General features: G+C 43.1%; 1 protein-coding gene across 3 annotated transcripts in view; it reads left to right on the top strand.

Moving 5' to 3' along the window:
- The window catches only part of ARMH3 (armadillo like helical domain containing 3), a 748421-nt gene that overhangs the window by 74658 nt on the left and 649712 nt on the right, over positions 1–24051 (top strand). For all 3 annotated transcript variants that reach the window (XM_069239576.1, XM_069239578.1, XM_069239579.1), the window contains exons 4-5: positions 356–502; positions 18474–18581. In XM_069239576.1, the coding sequence (XP_069095677.1) occupies positions 356–502; positions 18474–18581 (255 nt within the window). The remainder of the gene's footprint in view (positions 1–355; positions 503–18473; positions 18582–24051) is intronic.

The raw sequence follows: 24051 nt of genomic DNA, 5'->3' as shown, positions 1-24051 counted from the left end.
GCACACCTGTTGCAAATAACGTGTTGTTAGACCACATTCATTTTACCGGCATGTCATAAATATATGTATATATAGCCTAGATATTGGATGTTAAACTTTGCTTTACTGCAACAGATGAACTTCAATTTAGATAAAATTATGAAAATAAACTGAAGATTTCATTAATCAGATACCCTTTGCTTACAGTGATCCATTCAGTTATGAACAAATGATGCATCTTTTAAGAAACCTTGTATATATGTTTTTTTTGTTCTCTGAAATCTAACGTGCTGGTTTTTCATTTTTATATTATTACAGAGGTCATTGGGCAAATTCCTTTTTATTTCCAAAAATTGTTTTTTTTGTTTTCGAACAGGTGAATCTGGAGTACCTTGAAGCCAAACTGCAATCTCTAGATGGTGAAGAGCTAATGAAGATAAAAGATAACATTAACAGTCTTTTCCAACACTGCATTCATGCTTTGGGGGAGGAGCACCAGATCACAGTGGTGAATGCGTTACAGGTACCATTTAATAGTGTTTTACTGCTTGTTCTTGTTTCTATTACACGTCAGAAAGTGAAATCTTTGTGTATTGTATTTTTACATGTCGAAAGGTTAGTCATCCTTTGTTGACCAAGTATGAGTCGTGGTTTATCTGGGAATGTAAAAAACAAAATATTTCCGTTGTGGAGTAGTGCCTAGTGAACACTTACAAACTGTGCTCAGATCTCAGTCCACTATGTGAAGAATCCTGTCCAGGACAGAGGTACTTTCTGAAAATTTAAAAGGTGACTTCTGCCTTAATTGTGAGACACTGGAGTAAGTAAGGGGGAGGTGGGGGTGAGTACTTTGTTCAGTACCATAATTGTCATAGGCTGTTCTGCTCAAGTAAAATTAATTTCCCTCAGTACCAGATGACTCGTTCACAACAGATGCAGTTTTATGTGCAGTGTTCATTCAAAAAGATTTGTGACCTAGCTTTGAAACTAAATCCCAGCTAAGCAGAATGATGCGTGGTGCCCTGGGCTGATTCCAGCCTGTATGGCTTCTGCCTAAATTAATACCAGACCTTTGCTAAATCCGTCCTTTAATTTGGTGTTTCATTACCGAGCAGAGTTGACCCATTGTCTAACCAATGAGTCACCATCTGGTGCTCTCTAGCACAGGATAGATGCACCGTTCCCACTATGACCCATTTATTGAATCCTGATCCCTCTGGCCTCAGGATGGTGGACATTGACCCCTCTCTTTCCTGAAGAGGAGGACATGCTCTGGCCCTGAAGTGAAGGACATGCCGTCTCTCTTGTGCTGTCTTGTCTGGCTCTCACTTGCCTCCCAAAGAAAACAAGAGTACAGAAAAAAACAAGAATAGGAATGTGAGCAAAGACTGCATTTCATTCTAGGTACCTTTCATGGATGTCACACAATAAACACTTTTAGGATAGATGGGTCCAGATGTACGTAGCTTTGTATTTGCGATTTCCTAATTGCAATTTTTTGAGATTTGCAGTTAGGAGGTCCCAAACAGTGATGTACCAATGCGTCTCAAACACATTTAGCGATTCCCAGTGAATCGCAAATGACCTACCTCATCCATATTCATGAGGCAGGTTGCAATTTGCGATCCATTGGGAATGGCCAAAGATCACAGTGATGGTGGCCTGTTGGGTTCAGCAGACCACAATGTCTGTGATTGTATTTTAAATAAAGCATTTTTTTAAAATGCAGCCCGTTTTCCTTATAGGAAAAAATTATGTGTTTCAAGACACAGAACACTGCCTAAGAGTAGGCAGTGGTCTGTGGGACCACTGCCTGCTCTTAAAAATGTTTGCACCTTCATTCACAAAGCGGAAGGAGTTCCTTGGGGACCCCTTCCCCTTTACAAATCGATTACCACCAACTTTAAGTTGGTGGTAAACTGCAAATGGTTTGTGTCTGCATTTTATTCACAAAACATTCTTACATCCCCCTGCGAATTAGGAAATGACACCCTTAACACACCCCTTCCTAATACCAAATCGCAAACCCATTTTGCGATTCAATAATAGGTTACCGAATTGTAAAATAGGGTTTGTACATACAAAAAGGCTATTTTGCGGTCGCAAGCGACCTGATTTGCTACATACATCTGGCCCATGATTACTTGAATGTTGTCAGGATTGGTTTTCTAATGGATAATGCAGGTTCGTCACCATAAAGTATTACCCAAGGCACCAGACTAGATTCAGCGATATTTTTGTAGAAGTGTGCTAGTATGCTGATAGGTTTTGTCGTACAGCTCTATGTGTGCTCCATACTGCCCTGGAAGTGTTGGAGCGGAGCCGTATATATAAGCATCACTCATGCACATTGATGTTAGTTCCTTTCTTTCTGCGCCATTTGGGATGTATCTGAAGCTCTGCTGCCAAAATTATTGGTTACCCGAAGGTGAGCTGAGATTCGTAGGTGAAATTGTATGTTGCTGAAAACAAGAAGTTGTAGCCGCCTTCTACATCCTGCTCCCATTTTAAGTCAATGGCCTGGAGACTGTCCTGGTCATGGGTACTTTACTGCAACCTTATCACTCTCCGCTCAAAGTCTTCAGGTAAGTCCAGGTCCAAATGAGAGAATAAAAAAGCTCCAAGGAAAAGGCACAAACGCATCAAGATTTAAGCTGCTCTCCTTTGAGGTTTCCAGCCACTGAGCAATTCCCCAAACGTGCCTTGAGTTTCCTTGGCCTTCATGGATCCCGCAACAGATTGTGGCCTTTAAGGAGGCCATATTTCAGATATTCAGTTCGCTTCTAGTTACTCTTGCACACCTTTGAACCCCAAGAAGCCTAAAGGGGCTTCAATCAGGGTGCAGCTAGCAGGTTCCTCCCAGGGTTTGTATGTCTCTTTGGATCCCACAGTGAGCCCTTCTCAATTCCTGTACACACTTTAAACCTAGTCTTACGATCCACACTAGTTCCTGCCAACCTGAAACCAATGATGATCCGGCACTGACACCCATGTCAGCCAAATAATGATCTGGCGCTGATACCCATGTCAGACTGTAAGGCGGCGTTAGTTCAAATTCTAACGAAGCCATCTCAAAATTTTTGAAAGTGCAAGCATTTGTCATGCAGCCTGTCTCTAACCCCGTGCCTTTACTCCTTCACAGCTAGCAGCTAAAGCATTAGTAATCTTTTTGTTTCTGACCCTGTTCCAGACCAGGGTGCACCTGGAGAAGATGATGATGGCCCAGATTCCCTATCTTGATATTTTTTTTTTTTTTTCACCGTTTTGCCTTTTAGGGCCTTTCTTGTTGTGGGTGGGTGTCTAGGTCCACAGAATAGTAAAACATTTATTGGTATCTATTGGGTTTCTCTCACTTTTTGGCTTCTAAACGTGAGTCAGTGTGCACAAAGCACAATTTGCTAAATGCTTTCTGAATGACACAATATTATAGATAACTTCCAATTCAGAGTCCTGCGAATACCATCTGTTAATAATCTCAGGTTCTTGTGCACATTCAAAATATGCATGGCTTTCCTTCATAAGCTTTTTCATTCTTAGATTTTACCTTATTAATTTTGCGTGGTTGCTACTCAATGGAACATCATTATAAGCAACAGCACAGTTGATCGCTCAGAGTATCACGTGGTTTTTGGACAACCAATGAACATTATATGTCCTTGCAACTGGAAAAGTCAGACAGATGTAACTGCTTATAGGGCAATTTAATGCAGGTGAAACATTGCCACCTGGGGGCGGAGCTTGCCTGTGAACAAGATGGCCGCACAATAAATGAGCTCCATCAGCCACCATCAATCTGAACATAATCCTGCAGCCTAAATCACTGTAGACCTCTCATGCTGTGCACCCCCCCCAGAGGCCCTCACGTGTAAGGAGTGGATCAGCGTGTCCCTGGGGGGCTGGCGTCCACTGGGGCCCAAGATATCCGATGCAGTGGTCCTGTGCGTGGCCTGGAGGACGTGAGGCCTAGCAGCAGAGGAAACTAGGGAGGCCCGGAGGCTGCCCGGCGGGGCCGAGGTGTCTGGGGCGACCTGAACAGGTGGGCAAGTTGTGATCTAGTTGGCGTGGTGGGTCCTCTGGGGCTGGGCTAACCCACCTCTCCCCCAGGGAAAGATGGCGGCGGCCGGCTGGAGCGAGAGGAGGGCCACAAACACTGAGTCCTAGGTGCGGCAGGGCGAACTCCTGTTGGCGGGCGGACCCGAGCGGAGTGGACAGGATGTGGAGCGTCCTGAAACAAGCAATAGCAGACCTGCAGCGGCAACTGAGCGCGACTACTACTGCTTCGGCGGCCTGCTGGTGGGGGGAAGCGCAGCTCTCACAACAACGAAGTGATAACTGTCCTCCTCCGCCCGGGCCTTGCCTAGCGTACCATCATGGACAAAACTGACAAAAATCAGCCCAAGCTCCAATTTGATTTAAGGAAAGCCAATAAAACACATGAGGAGCAAACGGACAATCCGGGCCCCACTGCGGGCTCCCTAAATGCAGAAACTGAGCCAGAACTTAAACAGATACTGACAGCGATGCAGAAAAGTCTGTCTACAATCAATGGGAAATTTGATTCACTGTCTTTCAGGATGGATAGAATGACGGAAAGACTTGATAAACAAGCAGAGCAACTGGATGTGGCAGAGCACCGCATATTGGACATGGAAGACGACCGCACAACTATGACAACAAATCAATCTAACATGCACATCACACTAGCGACTTTACAGATGAAAGTCGAAGATTTGGAAGCCCGCTCTCGATGTAACAATCTGCGCATAATGGGTACTGCTAAATCGACGAATGAGAGAGCTAAAGACACTACAACACAAAGGAATGGACATATCTCTCTAGCCAGGAGGCGAGGCGCCAATTCACCCAGGCAAAGCGCCAATTGAGGGAACTACAAATGGACTACCGTATGCTATACCCAGCCAAGCTTGGGGTAATGGTGGACGGCAAACCAATGCTGTTTACAGACCGCAAGCTACTATCACAGTTCTTGAAACGAAGGTTCGCTAAAGGAGGGCAACATGTTAAGTCTGGCATGTCCCCCTGTGGTAGGGATGATGGAGACTGATATTGTGCAAACAATACTTAAGTAAATATTGGGGAGATTAACCCCTACTGTGCCTGGGACGAGGTGATCTCGTCCAAGGCGCCGGTTCCCCGGTGCCTTGGATGAGATCACCTTGTCCTGCTATGGCCAGGCACAACCCTCCCCTGGGCAAGGATGGAAGGAGAATCGCTTCCCCTTCCACCCCGCCCCCCGTGACTCCCCTGTGGCATCTGATGACGTCAGCGCGCTTGCGCACGCTGATCTCATCAGAGGCTTCCAGCGCCCGATCGGAGGAGAAATGCAAAGCATTTCTTCTCCGATCACGTGGAGGGGGCAGAGAAGCCTGAAAGGAGAGGAAAGGCCTTTCCTCTCCTTTCAGGCTTCTATGAGCATTTCTGCTTCCCGATCACGATGCGATCGGGCAGCAGAAATGGCACTAGACACCAGGGAATTTTTTTGTTTTTTTGTTTATTGGATAAGGAGAGCGGCACCTTGGGCAAGGGCCGCTCTCCAGGGGGGCAATTTGTTTTTTGGCTGTTTCTGCCCCCCCTAGACACCAGGGATTTTTTTTGTGTGTTTTTTTTTTATTTGTGGGGAGTGACCCCTTAGGCAAGGGTTGCTCCCCTGGGGGCAAAATAAATTCTAGGCCGTTTCTGCCCCCTTGGGGGCAGATCGGCCTATTTCTATTAGGCTAATCTGCCCCCAAGGGGGGCAGAAACCTCTAGACACCAGGGATTTTTTTTTTTTGTCAGATTCACTTGAGGGGAGCGACCCGTTAGGCAAGGGTTGCTCTCCTGGGTGGGGGGGGAATTTGTTTTAGGCCATTTCTGCCCCCCTTGATCAGGGCAGACCAGCCTATTGTAATTTGGCTGATCTGCCCCCGGGGGGGGGGGGTGGGGTGGGGTTTCTCAGAAACCTCTAGGCACCAGGGCTTTTTTTTTTTAATATGTGGGGAGGGACCCCTTAGGCAAGGGTCGCTTCCCTGGGGGCAAAATTATCATTGGGCCATTTCTGCTCCCCTTCGGGGCAGATCGGCCTATTTTTATTAGGCCAATGAGACACCAGTTTTTTTTTTTTTTTTTTTTTTTTTTACACATCAGTGGTGCGTAACTGAACCTGGTGAGAGCCCCACAAGTCACCCCGTCTTGGATTCCCCTAGGTCTCTAGTTTTAAAAAATGCGCAGGTTTGGTAGGTTTCCCTAGGTGCCGGCTGAGCTACAGGCCTAAATCCACAGCTAGGAACTTTGCAAAAAACACCTCTGTTTTCTGTAGAAAAATGTAATGTGTCCACGTTGTGTTTTGGAGCAGTTCCTGTCGCGGGCGCTATGCCTACCCACAGAAGTGAGGTACCATTTTTATCGGGAGACTTTGGGGAACGGTGGGTGGAAGGAAATTTGTGTCTCCTCTACATTTTTTCATTCCAAATATAAGACAGTGTGTAAAAAAGGAGTCTACTTGAGAAATGCCCTGTAATTCACATGCTAGTATGGGTACCCCAGAATTCAGAGATGTGTAAATAACCACTGCTCCTCAACACCTTATCTTGTGCCCATTTTGGAAATACAAAGGTTTTCTTGACACCTATTTTTGACTCTTTATATTTCAGCAAATGAATTGCTGTATACCTGGTATAGAGTGAAAACCCACTGCAAGGTGCAGCTCATTTATTGGCTCTGGGTACCTAGGGTTCTTGATGAACCTACAAGCCCTATATATCCCCGCAACCAGAAGAGTCCAGCGGACGTAACAGTATATTGCTTTAAAAAATCTGACATTTCAGGAAAAAGTTACAGCGTAAAACGTAGAGAAATATGGCTGTTTTTTTCACCTCAATTTCAATATTTTTTTATTTCAGTTGTTATTTTCTGCAGGAAACCCTTGTAGGATCTACACAAATTACCCATTGCTGAATTCAGAAGTTTGTTTACTTTTCAGAAATGTTTAGGTTTCTTGGATCCAGCATTGGTTTCACACCCATTTCTGTCACTGACTGGAAGGAGGCTCAAAGCACAAAAAATCGTACAAATGGGGTATGTCCCAGTAAAATGCCAAAATTGTGTTGAAAAATTGGGTTGTCTGATTCAAGTCTGCCTGTTCCTGAAAGCTGGGAAGCTGGTGATTTTAGCACCGCAAACCCTTAGTTGATGCCATTTTCAGGGAAAAAAACACAAGCCTTCTGCAGCCCTTTTTCCCAATTTGTTTTAAAATACGAAATTTTCACTGTATTTTGGCAAATTTCTTGGCCTCCTTCAGGGGAACCCACAAAGTCTGGGTACCTCTAGAATCCCTAGGATGTTAGAAAAAGGACGCAAATTTGGCGTGGGTAGCTTATGTGGACAAAAAGTTATGAGGGCCTAAGAAAGAACTATTCCAAATAGCCAAAAAAAAAGGCCTGGCACAGGAGGGGGAAAAGGCCTGGCAGCGAAGGGGTTTAGGAGTGAAAGGTATATGTAACTCAAAACACAGTAAACATTATAGATGCATGGGTCTCTGGCTGCTGGCGGGCAGGCTCGTCTAGCGGTGCAGGAGTAGCTGAGAGGGTAAACTATTACCGGCAGACATGCACACCCCATAGTGAAGGAGAGAGTGATGTCTGCATATGAAAAGGCATACTAATGTTGAAGGTGGCCGGATGGACACGGAAGATGAGGAGATCGGACAACATCCAGCCCAACGTGTATTCCAGTAGTTCTAAAGGGGGATTACAGAATGGGGTAGTGGGGGGGGAAGGGGAGGATGTACACACGTGGAGACGGGCAAATTGGGGAGCTGCCTGTTGTGGGTGGGGGGTGGACATGTTTGTTAAGTTATCAGAGTGGTTTGTTGGGGTAATGCGACAGTTGTCAACTCACAGTAGATAGGAAAAGATAACAGAATACGGTATAACATGCATAACATAACTGAGCAAGCAGTGCAGACCACCAATCGGGGGGGTGCCAACACAGTGAGGTTATTGACATGGAATGTCAGAGGGTCAATTGATAGTAGAAAAGTGAAGAAGGTGGTAGCCTACCTTCAAAGGCACAGAGTAGATTTAGCAATACTACAGGACACACACCTAGCCCCTGATAACAAGGCCCTTACATTTAAAGGCTGGAGGGGTCATATTTTGACAGTTGGGTTAACTTCACATGCCTTTGGGAGTAATGATATGGGCGGCTAAACAATCTAACATACATATGCAGGAAGTCCAGACTGACCCACAGGGCAGATACGTTCTGGCACGATGCAGCAAAGGAGATGTCACTTTCCTACTGGTTGGGCTCTACAGTCCCAACTATGATGACCCCCATTTTTACTTAGACTTAGCCACGATGGCTGCGCCATGGGAGAGCCTACCGCAGATATGTGGAGGCGATTTCAATTGCATACTAGATCCGGAAATAGATCGATCAGGTGGCACACAGGGTGCCGGCAGCCGCCGCAAGTATGGTGACCTCCATCGCATCAGATAATGGGTTAGTGGACATTTGGAGGCACAGACACCCCGAAAGGGGCGGATACACACTACTCAACACGCCATGATTTGCATACGCACATACACTTTTGGTTGGTGTCAAGAAGCCTAGTCCCCAGAAGGCATACGCAGGAGCCATGGCCCGAACATATTTGGATCATGCACCAGTCCCCCTCCTAGTCGAAGTGGGGATTGTGTTGGATCGCCCCATTCATGTGGTGTTTTCCTCCATATTTGTTACTGGGCGCAGCATTCCAAGATGACCTAACTAAGGTGATCAAAGAATACTTCCAAGTAAATATAGGCTCGGTTCCTAAGTTTGGCACAGTGTGGGAAGCGTTCAAAGTGTATCTGTGGGATTGCCATAGCTAAGCAGGCAGGGGTTCTGAAATCATCACGTAGCCGAATGGCCCTGTTAGAGCGGGAGATAGCACAGCTGGAGAGGGAGCACCTGACAACAGAAAACAAGTAATTACTTGGTCAAATCCACGAGAAACAAATAGAATTCAATGATATAGCACAAAGCGAGGTCCAACATATGGGGAAGTATGCGCCGCCCCGCATTTACGGGGAGGGTGAACAACCTGGTGCGACACTGGCAGGTATGATGCACCCCAATAGAGAGAGAAAGATAGAGAGAGAGAGAGAGAGAGAGAGACACACAATCCTTGAAGTACAGGAAGCAGACGATAGCCTCATTAAAGACCCAGGAAAGATAGTTAACTGCTTTTGCGAATATTATGCAATGTTGTACACCACAAAGATAACCCCGGACGTAGACGCAATCACAGATTACGTGGCGTAGATCAACATGCCATGGTTCACTAATGCAGAATGAGAATAGTTAATGGCACCACTACAACCGGTGGAAGTACGGAAAGCCCTTGAAAATACGGCTGAGGGGAAAGGCCCCCGGTCCAGATAGATTCACAGTGACCTTTTAGAAGACGTATCAAGACTTATTGGTACTTCATTTGACGACACTGTATGAGGAAATGGCAGGTGCTAAAGAAATGCCACCCTCTATGAGAGAAGCACTAATTATTACATTACTTAAACCCCCCACACAATGCTCCTCGTATAGACCGCTATCTCTGATCAATGTAGACACTAAAATCAACACTAAAATCCTGGCAGACAGGCTGGCGACAGTACTGCAGAAAGTAGTGAAATCAGATTTATCCCCAGCCGCAACCTAACGGCAAATTTGCATACAGTATTTGGTGTTATACAACACATAGACCCAGAGGTGAGTGCGATAGCAGACTTCCTCGACGCCGAAAAGGAATTTTATTCAGTGGAATCGAGCTTCATGCTGGCAGTACTGCACCGCAAAGGGGTGGGAGACGGTTTTACACAACTAGTTCAAACCCTGTAGACAGAGTTAGAATTAATGGATCTATCTCAGAGGTCATATCCATCACCATAGGCACCAGGCAGGGATGTCCACTATCGCCCCTGTTGTATGCATTGGTCGCGGAACCACTGGCTTCTGCGCTGCATGAATATCACGGGCACTGGGGCATTCGATTTCCAGGATATAATCTGATCATCTCTGCATATGCGGATGAAACTTTGCTGTACATACGTATTCCCAGGCATAACCTCGCACCTGCACTCTGAGAAGTCATAAAATGTGGCACCCTTTCCGGCTTGCAGATTAACTGGGATAAATCTATAGCATTCCCCCTTACACGGGCCACAGCTCCAATAGTCATGGATTTCCCTCTCTAATGGGAAACTGACTCAGTGCGCTACTTAGGCATCCAAATACATACAGACCCACAAATAGTCTTGAGGGACAATTAAGGGAAAGCAATATAAAAGCTGACAGAAAATGTGGAGAGATGGATTAGTGTACCATTGTCCCTGGTGGGACGTATAGCCCTCATGAAGATGGTGATATTGCCACGATTTTTATTCCTGTTCCAGAACATCCATATCCTACTTCTGAAGGCAGTCTTCTCCACCCTGAGGACCCTGCTCATTAAGTTAGCATGGGCTGGTAAGCAGCCCAGAGTACAGTGAAAGGTATTGACCCTTCCATATGTGATGGGTGGACTCAATGCACCCGACCTGGAAACATACTACAGAATGGCACACTCAACATTTGCACATCACTGGATACACGGACCACCTGAGGCACCCTATCTGACATTAGAACGAGATATCTCATCACCACACCCTTTGCCAAGTCGGTTGTTTCACCCCCCAATCCGCAAACATGGAACACTTTTCTCTCTCTCAACACTACCACCCTTGCCTGGCACAACCTCATGGCTAGACAAGCGTTCAACAAATTATATTCTCCTCATATACCAATTGAATGGTGCACATGGTTCCCGCTGGGGCGAAACAAAAGCGCAGTTGCAGCCTTCCATAGTCTGGATATCAAGATGATGGGAGATTTTTTTAGCGAAGGGGTAATGCATACCTGGGCAGCAATCAAGGTACAGTTACTGGAAACTTCCCCACTCGTGCAATATCCGTACTACAGGGTAGGCCACACTATGCGCACACTGCGGGGGGATGAGTTACAGAAACAACCTGAAATTTAAGCATCTGCACACACCTTCATTGTTGAACCCTATTCCTCCCAAAGGCATCCAGTTGCACAAATCTTGGTTTAGGAAGGCCAGATAAGTGATGGATCTGAGGCCTGTTTTAATTCTTCTGAAAACCACAAACATTACCCCTTCATGCTGAATTATCTGCCCTCTTATCCAAAAACCTAACATCTCTTAGCATTTTGCACGAGTTCAGACCCCAATGCATCATCTGTTTTTCTGATAAGACTTTTGTGGAAAACTTTGAGTTTGGCCATTCCTCAAACATTATGAGGACTTAGGTGAAATTCCATTTTTGAAATAACTTTCTCCTAGGTGGTTTGATTTGCTGAAATCCTTCCAAAGTCCAGAATTGAAGGACTCTTCTACTTACCCCCCTGGGATCCTGCTGTGCGGTAGTGACTGATCTGAAAACATTTACCAATCTGTGTGCTCTGACCCCCCTGGCCTATGTGTGACAGAAAGTTCAATACTTTATTGTTAAGTGTGAAACCAGCTCATTGTCACCCTCTGGACATTAGGGTGTCCTGTGTTTCCATGCTGAGACGCATCTCTTTCTTGTACTCAAAGCCCAAGAAATATGAAGAAAGTATTATCTTGCAAAAGCCCTGTTATGGTCCATCTTGTCCCAGATTTGTCTGGACCACCAATTTCAAACTCCTATCTTTCACAAGAGAGTGGTAATGTTGTGTCAGACTCCAAAGAAGACCTGTAATCTTGGGGGGATGAGGCTCTATTTTTGGAATGTCTCAGGAAAGTATCAAATCTGCTGGAAATCAATGTCCACATTTAGATGATAAAAACCACTACATTCATTTTCTGTGTGATCTGCGCTATCCTTTGAGGAACCGTCACAATTAGTGTAGGTGATAAGCTTAATTGTTTGTAGGAGCCCTTCTTTGGATTAAGTTGTCTATTGATTTGGCGAGGGGATCCAGACACTAGCTGAAAATTCTGGCAAGGATTGTGGCAAAATGTGAAGAGATCTGGCAGAAGAGCATCTCTTGGACTCTGTGTCCATGCATCCCCACCTGCACTGCTTCTGTTGTCACATAGCAACCGATTGGCAGCTATTCAGGCCTTAAATACTCGGATACTGTCCTTTACGTTTCCCCCTTCTTTTCTGCATTCCCTCCACAATAAGGATTTGTTTTTATTGCCTTCATCTGTCTTCATGAATGGCCCCCACCTCTAGATGTATACCACAAATGTATTTGTTATGTATTGGGGTGTATTTACACATTCTGACTTATTATACAAAACATTTATGGTTCAATTCTAACCTTTTGCCTAATAAATCAATCATCAATCAAAATGTTTAAGAGCCACCAACTATCCAGATTGATAAGTACTGAACTGCCAGGGTCCAATGACTGACTACTCCAAAACACATTTGATTTCCGCAAACCTGCACAGCACCTTGTCTGGTCCCATTGGTCTCCTAACAAGTGGTTTTATTGAGTCAGAAAGTCAAAACACAATTGAAAAAATTCCCTTACTGAGTTATGAAAAAATGCCCATATCCCTAGTTTCAAGAGAAACATATTTTAGATGAGTTTAACGCCACCTGTATTGGAGATAGATGATATATTCAGTTTATGAGGATGTGACCTTATGCTTTGTAATTTAGTGTAATTGGGTGATTTTCTGCCACTACAAGTTTTTATTCCATAACATATGACCTAAACTGCCTACCTTGGAAGGTTCCAGCATTAAAGAAACTTTACTAAACCTCTTCACTGCCAGGCCTTTTTCCCTCATGTACCAGGCCTTTTTTTGGTATTTTGGGGCAGTTGGCGCTTAGGCCCTCATAACTTTTTGTCCACATAAGACACCCACGCCAAATGTGTGTCCTTTTTTCCCAACATCCTAGGGATTCTAGAGGTACCCAGAGTTTGTGGGTTCCCCTAGAGGAGACCAAGAAATTTGCCAAAATACAGCATAAATCTAGTTTTTTTTAAGAAACAAAAAGGGGAAAAAGGGCTGAAGAAGAAAGCATGTGGTTTTCCCCCCTGAAAATGGCATCGACAAAGGGCTTGCGGTGCTAAAATCACCACCTTCCCAGCCTTCAGGAACAGGCAGACTTAAATCAGAAAACCACATTTTCAACACAATTTTGGCATTTTACTGGGACATACTCCATTTTTTACTATTTTCTGTGCTTTCGGCCTCCTTCCAGTTAGTGACAGAAATGAGTATGAAACTAATACTGAATCCCAGACAGCTAAACATTTCTGAAAAGTAGACTAAATTCTGAATTCAGCAAGGGGTCATTTGTGTAGATTCTTCAAGGTTTTCCTACAAAAAGTGGCAGCTAAAATAAAAATAAATATTGAAATTGAGGTGAAAAAAGAATCATTTCTGTCCACATTTACTTCTGTAACTTTTTCAACCTATGGCAGATTTTTGAAAGCAATATAGGTTTAAGTCTGCTGGACTCCTCTGGTTACGGGGATATATAGGACTTGCAGGTTTACCAAGAACCCTAGGTACCCAGAGCCAATAAAGGAGCCTCACCTCGCATTGGGTTTTCATTGTCTACCAGGTATACAGCAATTCATTTGGTGAAATATAAAGAGTGAAAAATAGGTATCAAGGAAACCTTTGTATTTCTAAAATGGGCATAAGATAAGGTGTTGAGAAGCAGTGGTTATTTGCACATCTGTGAATTCCGGGGTCCCCACATACTAGCATGTGAATTTCAGGGCATTTCTCAAATTAACGTCTTTTTTACACACTCTCTTACATTTGGAAGGAAAAAATGTAGAGAAAGACAAGGGGGATTAACACTTGTTCTACTATTCTGTGTTCCCCCACATAAAATGGTACCTCCCTTGCGTGGGTAGGTCTAATGCCCGCGACAGGAAATGCAACATGGACACATCACATTTTTACATTGAAAGTGCCTAGCTGTGGATTTTGGCCTGTAGCTCAGCCGGCACCTAGGGAAACCTACCAAACATGTGCATTTTACACAACTAGACACCTAGGGAATCCTGGATGGTGTGACTTGTGGGGCTCTCACCAGGTTCTGTTACCCTGAATCCTTTGCAAACCTCAAAATTTGGCAAAAAAACACGTTTTCCTCACATTTAGGTGATAGAAAGTTCTGGAATCTGAGAGGAGCCACAAATTTCCTTCCACCCAAGATTCCCCTAAGTCTCTCAATAAAAATGGTACCTCACTTGTGTGGGTAGACTTAGTGCCCGAGACAGGAAAGGCCCCAAAACACAACGTGGACACATCACATTTTCCCAAAGGAAACTGACTTGTTTCTTGCAAAGTGCCTAGCTGTGGATTTTGGCCTCTATCTCAGCCGGCTGCTAGGGAAACCTAGAAAACCTATAAATTTTTGAAAACTTGACACCTAGAGGAATTCAGAATGGGGTGACTTGTGGGGCTCTCATCAGGCTCTGTTACCCAGAATCCTTTGCAAACCTCAAAATTTGGCAAAAAACACTTTCCCCTCACATTTAGGTAACAGAAATTCTGGAATCTGAGAGGAGCCACGAATTTCCCTCCCTCCAGCATTGCCCCAAGTCTCCTGATAGAAATGGTACCTCACTTGCGTGGGTAGGCCTTGTGCCCGTGAAAGATAACACCCCAAAACAATATGTGGACACATCAAAATGATCAAATACAAAACTACCTGTTTTTGTGGGGGCACCTGCATTTTTGGTCCTGGGCTCACAGCCATCTAGGGAAACCTACCAAACCCAGACATTTCTTACAACTAGACACCCGAGGGAGTCCAGGGACGTATTACTTGCATGGATTCTCCAGTGTTTTCTTACCCAGAATCCTCAGCAAACATCAAATTTAGCTAAAAATCTAATTTTTCCCACATTTCGGTGTGGGATCACCACACCAGGAAAGATTTCGTACCACCCAACATTCCCCTTTTCCCTCAGTCTCCCGAAAAAATTATACCTCACTTGTGTAGGTGGGCCCAAGTGCCTGTGACAGGGAAGAGCTAAAAACATGTCGAAATTGAGGGGGAACCAAAGCAGGTCCAAAAGGGCAGTTTGAAAAAAAAAAAAAAAGTGTTTAGGCTGACAAGTGGGGCAGAATTGTTAGCAGTATAGATGCAACAATGCTGGGTGGTAGGGATTTTGTGTATTCCTGCAGATTCCAGAAGGTTCCATCACAAAAATGTGGGGAAAATGTGTGATTTCAGGCAAAGTTGGAGGTTTGCAGGGCATTGTGGGAAGGAAAATGGCGTGGGGTGCATGTGAAGCACACCACCCTGGACTCACCCAGATGTTCAGTTTTCAGATGTCTCTAGGTCTCATAGGTATTCCTTAATGGCAGCGTCTCAAAGTCCAAAAAGTGCAGCCCTCACCATTCCAAGTGGGACGATTTTGAAAGTTAGACAAGCTCTCACTGCCCAATTGTAAAACCAAAACCCAAAATAATCAAATTTCCTCTTGCTTGCCTTTGAGATAAGATCTTTTAGTTTATAGGGGGGAGAGCTGAAAGACTGTTACCCCCCTTTAGTTGGGGTGGGGGCATAACCATGCCCATACTTGTTGGTAGCCACCACCCCACTATTTTAAAAAAAAAATCCCTGGCATCTAGTAGGCTTTCTGCCCCCGAGGGAATGGATCGGGGATAATTGCCCCATCTGCCGGTGGGCAGAACAACTTTGTCCCCATTTATTTGGGGTCACAGTATGGCCATACCCCACCCTCTTTTTTTTTTTTTTAAAATCTTCCCCGGTCTCTGCTTTGCCTTCTAAAAAATAGGCCGATCTGTCCCCAAGCAGGGCAGAAATGGCCAACAGTAATGTGCCCCCCCTGGGGAGTGACTCTGCGCAAAGGAGGGGTGCCCCCGCCCCAACAAAACACACATGCCTCGGCCTCCCCAAATCCCTGGTGCCTAAGTGGTTTCTGTCCCACCCTGGGGGCAGTTCGGCCTAATAGAAGAAGTGGCCTAAAATAAAATTGTCCCCCAGGGGAGCAACCCTTGCCTAAGGGGTCTCTCCTCATCTGCAAAAAAAAATAAAAAATCCTGGTGCCTAGTGGTTTCTGCCCGCTTGGGGGCAGATCGGCCTAATTCAAATAGGCCAATCCGCCCCCCCCAAGGGGGGGGCAGAAATGGTTTAATATAAATTTGCCCACCAGGGGAGTGACCCTTGCCTAAGGGGCCTCTCCCCTTTCATGTAACTGACATGAAAACAAAATCCCTGGTGTCTAGTGGTTTCTGCCATCCTTGGGGACAGATTGGCCTAATTAAAATACGCTGATCTGCCCATGGCCTAAAAACAATTTGTTCCCTCACCCCCCAGGTGAGCGAACCTTGCCTAAGGGGTCGCTACCCATGGGTAAAAAATAAAAATTATGACTGAAGTCTTGAGGTTTCTGCCTCAAGGGGTCTCTCCCCTTCATCATTTATGTACAAAAAAATTAATTTGCTGGTGTCAAATGGGCATTTCTGCATCCCGATCGCTTCACGATCGGGCTGCAGAAATGCTCAGACAGACATGAAAGGAAACGCCTTCCTTTTCCTTTCATGCCCTCTGCCTGCCCCCACCCCGATCAGAAGAGAAATGCTTTAATTATTCACTCTTATGCTTGCCCGTAGGGAAAACCACAGTCTGAGTCCGTGTCCTGCTGCACAGTGGGAGTAAGACACCACTGTCACCTCAAACTAAATTCCTTCTCCAAAGAAAAACAACACAACATTCTGAGACCAGCACTAGCTGGTAGGAGTGTGCAAAGCATGTGAATCCATAGCACTACAAGCTTCAAAATGATTGTTACAAGTAATTAACTTTTTCCTCATCCAACTTTGGTATAAGTTATAGATTCACATGCGAATGACCATCCTTCCTGTCTTAAGCTCATTCTTATTCATTTACTTTCACAATTGTGCTATAAAATATCAGTTATGATGCTTCTGGGGGTGTTGGTGTTCATGGTGCTGGAAGCCGATCATCTTATATGTGGTTATTCCTTTCTGAGGCTGTTTGGCTACTAAAATGACATTATTTCTAGGTCTCTCAGGCCCTTATTATGGGATGCTATAATTTGTAGGTTACCGTGGGACTCCCACTTCGACAATGAAGAGTGATTCAAGCATGTGATCCTGAATGATGCCAATACAGGAGAACTGTAGTTACAGGTACGCAGCTTGTTTCATAGTTGGACTACACACATGCCCTGATGATACTCTGCTCTTATTGAGAATATTATCCAACCCATCGCCTGGCACATCTAGCCTAACCAAAAATGGAATTACATCATTAGTTGGATGACATACAACTGGCTATGTCTTAACAATGGAGCCAAAGTTAGTAGCCCAAGGGCACACACCTTTCTTGTTGGGTCCAAATATCGTTCCAGCATGGCATCATGAACCCTAGAAGTTGTCATCTGATAAGTTCAAAACGTAGGGCACTGTTCATCCAATCCCTTGTCTTGGAAATCCAAACAAATGGGATTGTGTGCACCACCTGCTTCTAGATGAGGCTCTTAGACAATAGCCTTTTATGAAAAAAGATAACTGTGTTTGAAATACAATAGCCATCATGAAAAGCTGTGATTTCCTCTTGCAAGCCTGTGGAAAATATCACTTACACCAAATTCTAAAGAATCTGCATGAACGTCAAGGATTTCCAGGAGTCTTATTCAAGAACCTAACCACAGTCCACACTGTCCTGTGTTGCAGTACCACTCATACGAAAAGGAAGATCTCCTCCTGCAAACAGTAGTCCTCCCTCCACCCCACCCAATATTCGTTGTTTGCTGACCACCTCTTTTTCATTGATACAAACATCTCTGCTGGATGCAGAATATTGTCCATAATACAGACTGGTAAATGGAACAAGACTACTGAAAAATAAACAGTCAGAGTAACCTGTTTACCTTAAGGAAGAAAGGAAAAACCCCATATTGCTAGTATCTTTAAGGTACTTCTCTTGAACCAATGATCAATTGTTCTCCACTCGTGCAAAACTTCCTAGTTTGAGCATCCTACAAAAACATTCCATTTATAAGAAACTGCTTCCTTTTATCTAGCTATTTGTATTAACATTTTGTACATTCTTCATTTATTTCTCAAGTACATTTGAAGATGCTATATCAAAGAAGTTGTTGTTCTGATTGGACTATATTTTACTGTACCTTCTCACTGTTTAAATTAATAGTACAGCTCTCCTAAGTGGTATAAATTAGGTGTAGGTGCATTATAAAATGGCCAAAAGCTGAACTGTTTGTATTTGCATTTCTCACTTTGTGTGTAGAAATAGGGTGTTCGAAGTAACCAACCAGAAATTCTAGTGCCTACCTATCTTGAGTGCATGAAATTTGTTTTTAAATCTGTACACGTTGTTATCTAACAGGCTAAACTGATATGAGTAGCCCTATAGACAACCCTATAACGAATAGCGTAACACCATTGATTAGTTCATGTTGTTTTCCTGTAGACCTTGTGTGCCCTAATCCGAGGGGTTCATCAGAAAAATAAGTCTACCTCTGGTTTTGATATTATCAATATGCTGATGGGATTTGACAAGGCGGAGCAGCGCATGAAGGTGAGTTTAACAGTGAAAGATACATTGCCTTTCGTTCAACATTAAAGCTGTTTTAAAGTACTGTGTATTGTTAGGGTCCTATTAAGAACTCCAATCAGTAATGACTAAATCAGCAGGAAAATATGAAGTTCCTAAAGCCACTGGGCCCAAGAGGTTAAACCTTGGATGTGAGTAGAAATTATTCAGGAACTGCAAATCAACAATTTATCATCATTACAGTATCATTCACTTTTGATGGGAGTCAATAATGAGATTTTGGTGTAGTTTTCAAATCCTTATTAAATGTTTTAGTGTTTGTTTCTTTATTGAAAAATCATCAATTAATGAACAAAAGTATCAATACAATACAGAACAAAGCATGAAGCGTGTTCCATATAGTTGCTCTCTATTCTAAGCGAAAAAAGAGTAGAGAAAAGCACCAATCAGAACCCCTGAAGAGTCCTAAATTTGAGAGGTGAAAGCATAAAGCATTTAGCATAGATTTCAGTCATTCATAGAACTTTGCATAAATAGAGGTTCAAAAAACTCGTTAGAGTCTCAGAGCAGCATAAATTCAACCAGAGAAAATAAGTTCTCTCAAAGTCTGAGGAAGGTCTTTCTCTCTTTCATTCTCTCACTTTTTCTGAAATACACGTTTATCCCATAATACATATCAGCAAAATGCAGAAATTTGTAACAATAGCTGGCAGTCTCACCCAGTCAGCAACAATGTAATTATGGGAACAGGACAGCTTCCGTTGTCTTAGCAGTCTAGAAACGATAACTTATAATTATTAAACTTTAGAATTAAACATTTTATGAAACATTTGGTAAGTGGCAGATGTTTTCCTGGTGTTCACAACTATAAGACAACTGCGGTTCAGGGTGAGTTCATTACTTACACTATGATCTAATATGATTCTGATCCATTCGAAATTAAATCTACCATTGTTCGTATGAAACATTTCTATTGATATTTTGAAATTAAACTAACATTTTAATACATTATTATTCTCTTAAACGGATGAGAAAATTGAAGCATAATACTTTGTGTATTCATTCATATGTCTCAAAACCACATTTGCGTCATTCCAGTTTTAACAATCATGACACTGAAGCAGGTCAGAACGAACAAAGAAGTCAAGAAAAATGCACTTGTCAGTGAGTTAAGCTAAATACTTAACGATTATAGAAGCTTGATGTGCAAAGTATTGTTTAAAATAAGCATTTGGTTGAGGCCTACATATTGTATCACTTAGGTTAATCTATGTTGGTTTTTAATTAAAACCTTTCCGCTGTACCCACAGTTAACCCTTTCAGTGCTGAGGAGTTTGAGCACCTCTGTGCAGCAGTTTTCTTTTTCCTTCAAAAACTCTTAAATAGGTTGCAAGGGCACCACTTTGGTCTCTTTGTGCCTCCATGCAAACTATGTTTTTAGACTTTTGGCACACTCATGGCTATGTATTGTTTCAAATCCTGTCTCAGTATCTCATTGCAACGCGAAGATATAATGAAGAATGTAGAAATATTGTAATTTGTGTTTAGAAAAAAATGTGCTCTATATTTTGCTGCATTTTTCAGATTGATAGATAAATCACAGAATGCTAAGCAAGGATTGCACTGAATGTTTGGAGTCTGGCAAACACAAATATATGTGGGTTTTCCTAACAAATGTAGTCTGTACATGAAAGTATAAACTAAATATTTTAATAATTCAGTATGACAGAAGTGATCTGTTAGGGCAAGGCAGACCTCCCTTCTCCTTACTGGTTGGCCAATAGAACACTGTGAACATTATGTTTGTCTGATTTAAAAAAATATATATATATATATTAAAAAAATTATTTCACAAACATGGTAATTTCCTCAAGTCTCCCTGTTGTCAATAGTGATGTCGCACGCAAATTAATGAGGTGCCCTGAAAGTGAGCACCAGGCTGCCTCATTTTTAAGTATGTGTGTACCCAGAAAACCACCAGCACACTCCTTCCACCCCACTACCAGGCCAAGAAGGACTTTTGGAAACCACCTACCTTTAATTGAGATGAGTCGAGGCACTTTTTGAAAGTAACTAAGGCATTGGGGTTGCACATTTTCCATTGAAATGTCCACTAAATTTGCTTAGGCCTACAGTGTAGCGCATAAATGAAAATGTGTGAAAATTGGGGTTCTGTGAATATTTATCATTTGTGCATTACGAAGTATAGTGTCTGGATTTGTTTGCATCCTATTAAAATCTCTGATTCTAGCATACTTCAGAATTAACAGTTCCACATCAGATTGCATTCATTGTATTAGCATTCACAAGCTTCATGTACTCCAATATGCGGATGATCAGATTATTCAAGGCCATACAGGAAATGGATTGCAGCAAGCATTGGATCAACGTAATCTTTATAACGCCGGTTGGCAAGCTTGTAGACATTGTAGGGAAAAGAAAGTTCATGATCTTTGGAAAATATAAACATGAATCCCCAAACAGACATGGAGGCTAGGGAAGTTGAAGATCAACAACATAACAATATTACTATTTGGGTGACTGGTCTTCAGACAATCCCAAGATCAACATACACTTACAGCCTCTTTCAAAGAAAACATCAGCTCTTTGCACTACATAAATCTGTGTCTTGTGGAGGAGAAACCACCCAAAGTGATTGCTTCCCATTCTTAAAATACCAAGAAAAGAAAACCAGCATTTGCAATGCAACGGGTCTTGCGTTTGCTCATGTTAGAGCTGATCGCGTTGTAAACTCCTAACCCGACTTTTCATCTATCGGCAAAAGTGCTTTTATGTACCTAAACAGAAAAAGTGAAATTAACTGTGTAAAGCGCTCGACTTCTGCCAAGCGAAATCGCGCTAATAAAATAGAGAAAAAGTAGTCCACTATCCGACAGAAAACAGCGAGCCTCGCATGTTTTCTGTACTTGGTCGCTGCGCTCGGGGAGGGCTAGCCACCGGAAAAGGCATGACATGTGCATGCCTTCGACTAATGAAAGCAAGCAGATTTTATTAGGCAAGCCGACGAACCAATGAAACACACTGACGTGACGTAGACAGGGCTCTGAGCCCTTTTCTGAAAACTAAAGCGTCTCGCTGCGATACGCATGCGCGAGCGCCTGCAACGCAGGCTCGACCCTAAACATATAGAGCTTCAGTATGAAAGAAGTATGTGCTGAAGTTCTTAAGTATCATACAATTGTTTTGGCATGTAGGTTGCTTTCATTTACATGTCTGGCACCAACTCAAGTTGCCATTGACATCTATGCAGTCCTTGAACAATAAGACTGTCTATAACAGCAACTCCTTTGCCAATGACTTACTCTTTGGAACAATCATCGCAAAGTATGCCTTCCTTGAGTACCATTCGCACCTCTGCCGACCCACTAGTGATGAGACTGTTGCCTACCATACAGACTAAGTCAACAACAAAATTGTCTTGGGGTGGACGTGTAAACATCTGCCCTGCTATTGTTAATGATCTAATTGACCACATTTTGGTTAATGGTTTTGCCTACCATTGTATCATAAACACTACAGGGCTCCCCTGTGTTGTCAACAATGCCACTGTAGAAGAAGTGAACTTCACCTTCACAAAGGATAACACAACTACCTCTAGCTCAGATCTTAGAGGAACTCTCTTCATGACTTGTAGTTGACAATAAAGCATTCTTTATTAACAGTGAACCTGAAAAAATCACTGGCCCTTAGAGCTTGTCCATACATTTCTGCGTTGTGCTGATGAGACATCAATAGCAAAAGATTATTTAGAGTACAGCAAGCGCTTGCTTTATGACCTTCTCCTTCTATGGTTCAGGTACCAGTTCACTTCCTATATTCTTTTCAGAATCTTATGTAGGTGCTACTTCAGCATTCCTTCCCCTTGTCATCCATAGGGTGAAGAAAGTTTTAATTGTCTCAGGCAGAGCCACTCTGTTCAGGGTTCCACTCTCATACTTGGATTGTAACATTATAGCACGTCTGCAGCCTCACTCTAATGCTCTTACAAGTCTATTCCTTTCAATTCATATCTCCTGACTTAGTCAAGAGGAAGAAAGTGAGAAAGAGAGGAAGATAATCATGACAACCGATTTGAGATGTAATAACATCAGCTTGTGGATAGTGATCAGTCCATTGTAGGTGACTCACTGCAGCTCCTGAAGATGATTTTACAAATATTCTGTCCAAGCAAGAAGACAAAGGTAAGTTTCATAGCCTGATGGGAAGGGCTTCTCCTCAATTCGACCTACAATACACATGTTAACCATTAGGAATTAATACTTCCTGTTTGGGTCCTAGGGTCAAATCTGGGCTTTTTTATACTGGGCTACCTTTGTATTAGAGCCTTTTCTCCAAGCTTCCTTCTGAGGTAGAGTTGTAAGTGTAGAAATGGAGTAACAAATCCAGCTAAAGTATAGCATCAGTTTAGGATCCTGCCGCTAGCAGATGAAGAGAGCAGAGGAACGTGGACACACTGGCTATATAAGTTAATGGTTTTGCAACCACTTCAGTTAAAATGGCAAATGTTTTATTTTGTTCCTTTCCAATGTTGTGATAGTGTAATAGGGAATCAATGCATGACATTGACCCTTCCCTAGACAAACTACCAGAAGGTCAGTGTGCCGAAAGAATAAGCTGTCCGGAAGCAAGGGTGATGAACTTCTACATCCATTATTAGTGTGTCTGAGAATAGTACAATCTCTAATTTCAGATTACTCTACATAGGAGCAGACCACACCCAGATGTGAAGGCTAGAATTCTGTGTATGATTTTTGACGGGCAGCCATTATTTGGGAAGCATGTTGACGAGGTCCTGTGGGGAATAAAAAGAAGCACAAGAACCTTGAGAACCCATTGATGAAATGTCTTTACCAAACCTCCAAGAGATCGTCTTAAGGATTGCAGCAAAATTGCAAGTATTGTATCTACAAATAGTACGGCACCCCAGGTTAACCTGAGATCACAACCCTGTCTGTAGCACATGTGACTAACCAGTGGGCACAGATGTGATTCAGCTGCAGCATGACAGCAGCATTCGGGCTGTCCCATAACCACCCACACCTCCTTTCCTACCTTTCCCATGTAGCGAGATTGCAACATACAGATTCCTATGGCAGAGTTGTAGGGCAAACCTTTGGATATATTTTTTGCTTTAGCCGTTCATTGGAAATTGTTGGCAATGCCATTCCACTAGTCTCCAAATAAGCAATGAAAACTGTACCTCCAAACATTACAAAAAGAAATGCTATGCAGAGAGTTTTCTGTTTTTCAGTTTTGTTTATTGTAAATTCCTATTGCGGACCAGCCCACTGGTTTCTTGTAAAATACATATTTGTTATCATTACATATACGTTTTTGAACTGTCAAAATCATAGGGACTATTTTTGCCTATTTAGTTCAATTCAATCAACTTTTGTAAAGCACAACTACACACCCACAAGTGTCTCAAGGCACTGTGGGGATTCGGTTCTCTGTGAATTAGTTGAAGAATAGA

The sequence above is a fragment of the Pleurodeles waltl genome, chromosome 6 (genome assembly GCF_031143425.1).
Source record: "Pleurodeles waltl isolate 20211129_DDA chromosome 6, aPleWal1.hap1.20221129, whole genome shotgun sequence".
Classification (NCBI taxonomy): Eukaryota; Metazoa; Chordata; class Amphibia; order Caudata; family Salamandridae; genus Pleurodeles; species Pleurodeles waltl.
The sequence above is the reverse complement of the archived record's forward strand: the minus strand, read 5'-3'. Positions and strand labels throughout refer to the sequence as shown.